Source organism: Papaver somniferum, chromosome 2 (assembly GCF_003573695.1).
Source record: "Papaver somniferum cultivar HN1 chromosome 2, ASM357369v1, whole genome shotgun sequence".
NCBI classification, from domain to species: Eukaryota; Viridiplantae; Streptophyta; class Magnoliopsida; order Ranunculales; family Papaveraceae; genus Papaver; species Papaver somniferum.
Genome location: NC_039359.1, coordinates 211,509,811 through 211,514,198, shown reverse-complemented (window position 1 = coordinate 211,514,198; position 4,388 = coordinate 211,509,811). Strand labels below are relative to the sequence as shown.

Genomic DNA, 4,388 nt, shown 5'->3' with positions numbered 1-4,388 from the left:
GCCAACAGTTGTAAATTGTAATGAATTTCTCATTCATACAGACATTTATAATATGCATTCGATATTGTTAGAATTTTAATGGGAATTTTAACAAACTTCCACACTTGCAAATCTCGATTCAAGAAACTGCCACCATTTTTTTCAGAATTTATTTAATGCCACAACCGTTAGCACTAACGCCTTGGACCCACATGATTGGTCAATTTTTTTTTAATTTGTCAAGATTACTTACACGTGTCTTATATGGACGTCTCAAGATGTCGTGCATGAGATTATTACACGTCGCACAGGTTAAATGACTACTTTATCCTTCGTGGGATTGAAAACAGTTTGTATCGTTTCATTTTTCTTCTAGTTTTTTCTCTTTCTCTCTGTCCGCTCTGTTCTATAGTGGAAGAAAGTAGAGTTTGAGTCAGTTTTCAGCGGAATTTTGCTTAGGTTTAGTGTCTGAGTAAAGGGTTTTAGTAAAGATCGAGATTCAAAACAAGAAGGGGAAGGACAAGCAGCAGATATGGTATGATTGCAAACCCTAATTTCGTTTTTCTTGGTTGAATTAGGGGTTTTTTCTTAGGTTTCTGTTTCTCTTTCTTGTACTTTTTTTCACTTGCTCTATGTCCGCGCTGTTCTCTAGTGGAAGAAATTAGGGTTTGGGTCAGTTTTCAACGGGATTTTGCTTAGGTTTAGTGTCTGAGTAAATGGTTGGGGAGCTGAAGATGAAGAAGAATTACGGGAAGGACAAGCAGCAGATATGGTACGATTTCAAACCCTAATTTCATGTGTTTGATGAATTGATGAATTTTATTTTAGGAGTTTTCTGTGTGAAGTGTGGAATTTTTAAAACCCTAATTTCGTGTGTTTGATGAATTGATGAATTTTATTTTAGGGGTTTTCTGTGTGAAGTGTGGAATTTGATGAATTTTATTTTGTTTGTTCATTTGTAGTGATTATACATATTATTCATATAGAGATATCAGTGTGTTTGATGAATTGTATTTTGTTTTTTACAGCGATCATACATATTATCCATATAGAGATATCAGTGTGTTTGTTGTGAATAGTAAACTTAATTTGCTATTCCATCACATGGATAGAGATAGAATTGACCTTAAAGAATTTGAGCAGATGTTGCGTGTTAAGTTGAATATTGATGAAACAGAAATTCCAAATTTATATTGGACCATAGACCCATGTCTGCCGGAGTATTTGATTACAAATGAAGACTTTTTTAAGTTTTGGGAGCATGTTGTACCTGATGATAAAGGCTTCATATGTTTACAAATGAGTGTAATGAATTCAGAATTTAGGAATGATAATGACTTCATTAAGGCTGCAATGGAACAACCAGTAGTAACAATTGATGAGACTCCTAAGAAGGCACCTAAGAGGATTGCTAAGAAGCCAGTTTCAAAGGAAAAGTCAATAAAGATATCACCTACAAGGAGATCACCAAGGTTCCATGCTCAATCAAAGAATGAAAACTCAAATGGAGGAGCATCTAGGAAGTTGTTGTTCATGGATCTGTTAAATGAAGTGGAATCTCAGGGTTTTTCTTGCCTAAGTCAAGCCACTGTTGTTGGTTCTAGCAGTACACCAGTTGATAACTTTAATCATGATTACTGGGTTGATGAAGTAACCAACACTGCTGCAGGGGATAACACTGATGCAGTGGATAAGGCTGATGCAGGGGATAAGACTGATACAGGGGATAAGACTGATGCAGGGGACAATAGTGATGATGATGAGGACAATGTGGTGCTAGAGAACACTACTGTAGATGAATGTCACCCCATTGAAGACCCAAATGCTCCACCAATATTTGACAGTGATGAAGAGAATGATATTGATTATGAAGATATTGTCAAGACATACAAAGTTGGAGATGAAAGCAGTGATTCAAGCAGTAGTGAAAAAGACAATGAAGAAGGTATGGACCCTTTAGTGTTTATAATTTTTTATTTAAGTTTTACATGTACTAACAATTTGATGTTGATTGCAGTTTCTAATGATGACAAGAATAATGATAAGGATAATGATGGTCCTGAAGTAAATGATGATAAATATTCCAAACCAAAGCTTGATTACCAGAAGTGGAAAGAAATCTTCAATATGCTATTACTTTTGTTTCTGTAAACTGACACATTTGTTTGATTGGTTTAACAATTATTGTGCTCCTTACTACTCTATGGAATATTATAGGACCATATATGCAGATGCTGTTAATCCACTAGAAGACATAAGTGAATGGAACTGGGAAGATAAGGTACTTTTTTCAGCATTAAATATATTATTGAATGTGATGCATTTACTTTTTTCTCTACTTTATTATATCCTTATTTTTCTCTACTTTAACTTTCTCATTTATTTTAGGGTTATTGAACTGGGAAGATAAGGTACCTTTTAGGGTTTCATTTCTTTACTTTAACTTTCTCATTTATTTTCTCTTCTTCTTATCTTAATTGGAAGGCATCCATGAACATCAACTTAAAGCCTCCTCCTTATCAAAGAAAAACTGGAAGACCAGCAAAGAAGAGGAAGATGAGCTATGATGAACCTGAAACTGTGGTGAAGAAAAGGAAATGTGGAAAGTGTGGATCTACTGCTGGTCATAATAAGAGAACCTGTGATGGTGGTGATGTTGGTAAAAACCCAACTGGATTCATGCCAAGCACCGAGTATGATGCTGCAAACTGCACCTTCACTAGTAGAGATCATCCTGAAAGTAGCACTGCAAGGGGGTAAAGCAAAGGTGAACAAATCCAGAGGTACATCTTCATTTGTTGGTGAGTCAACAAGACCTGAAAACTTTGGAAGAGCACCAGCAGAACCTAGCACCCGTGGATCTACACAAGATGTTCTGAATTTCAGTCAGAACTTTACTGGTATTGGATCTGTTAGTCAACATATTCCTGTCACAAAGGGAAAGCAAAGCAAGGCTAAGAAGAAGTAGAAGTGTGTGTGTGCTTCTTGTTGTGTTAGATCTTTTTTTTTTTGCTTTAGACACTGATATCATTGTGTTAGATCTGTTTTTTTATGTACCAGAATTCAGTTTTATTTTGATGGATAATCTTACTTTATGAATAGAAATGATATTAGTTAAGAACTAATTACATGTTAATAGTCTTTTGAAGTTCCTTACATATGGCATTGAGATTGAAAATTGAATAGATAACCCTATTTTTTGCAGCAATGAAAAGGTGGTCTGAAACCCATCTAAATGCTTCACAATCTGTGCAGATCAGGTAAGCAATGTTTCTATTGTGTTCATTTTTGCATATTCTCAGCTTCATTATTGACTTGCATTTTCTATTGTATATGTTTGCATCTAGAGTACATCCACGGACAAACCTTAGACTCATGACTTCCTTGTTCACATGTTGGACATAGATCTGGGGTAGTTTGCTGTCTAAATTTGCTGCTGCTGCTGCTCTTTCTACTACTACTGCAACTGTTACTACCGGGAGAGTTTATAACCTTTTGGCTCATTTTTATGTGTTGAACTTCTGAAGAAATTGAGTAATGAAGATTTTGGGATCTTCATTAGTATATATAGAGCTTCAAGATGATGAATAAGACCGTTATAAATCCAGGTAAAATATGGATCGTCGATTTTTTCTCTTATATTGATCCCACGTGTATTCCGACCGTTAGCAAATCTTGCACGTTTTTCTCACGTGCACCGAGCCGTGAGTTAACTCACTACTCTATATCCGGTTAACTCAATCCCAGTTAACTGATTAACTCAATCCCTGTTAACTGATTCAGGGGCTTCTATGTAATTTTGTACGGATTATTTAATGCCACGTATGCACTAACAGAGACTAACATCCGTTAACCGTTATCTCAAAAAAGCGGGATGAAAAAAGTCAAGAGTATGGCATTTAATAAACTCTGAAAAAAACGGTGGCATTTTCAGAAACTGCATATTGGAAGTGTGGCACTTTATTAAAATTCCCAATTTTAATTAAACATACCGACATAATGCATTTTCACTTCCGAGAAATGGTGTCCCTGTCATCATGGATTCATTGATAAATCAATGTCAACTGCGTACATGCAAAAAATATTTCTAAGGCTTCATAATTGAGTCGGTATTGTATTTATTGATAATCAATAGTGAGGTAACAGTCGGCATTGCATTCATCATCCAACCAATGCCGACCGTTACCCTGTAATTAAAATTGAAAAGTTAACTTTTGATTTTAAACCTAAACAATTAAGTTCAGATTTATCCGAACACTAAAAATAAAGAATGGAATCACCAACCTTCTTATCGGAGCCACTGAAAGGTTGACCGTTTGAGTTTTTTTCATCTTCTTGATTTGAAATTGCATATAGTTTGGCTTTCATATTTGTTTTTCTTCTTTATTTTAGCCGCATTCGCGACTCCA

At 35.3% G+C, this 4,388-nt stretch overlaps 1 protein-coding gene across 1 annotated transcript; it reads left to right on the top strand.

The window, feature by feature from the left end:
* Window positions 1–1,083: 1,083 nt before the first annotated feature.
* Window positions 1,084–2,739, top strand: LOC113352746. The gene is made up of 5 exons (XM_026596527.1): window positions 1,084–1,665; window positions 1,762–1,924; window positions 1,997–2,087; window positions 2,197–2,260; window positions 2,464–2,739. The coding sequence occupies exons 1-5, from the start codon at window positions 1,084–1,086 to the stop codon at window positions 2,737–2,739; spliced, it is 1,176 nt and encodes a 391-aa protein (XP_026452312.1).
* Window positions 2,740–4,388: the final 1,649 nt, after the last annotated feature.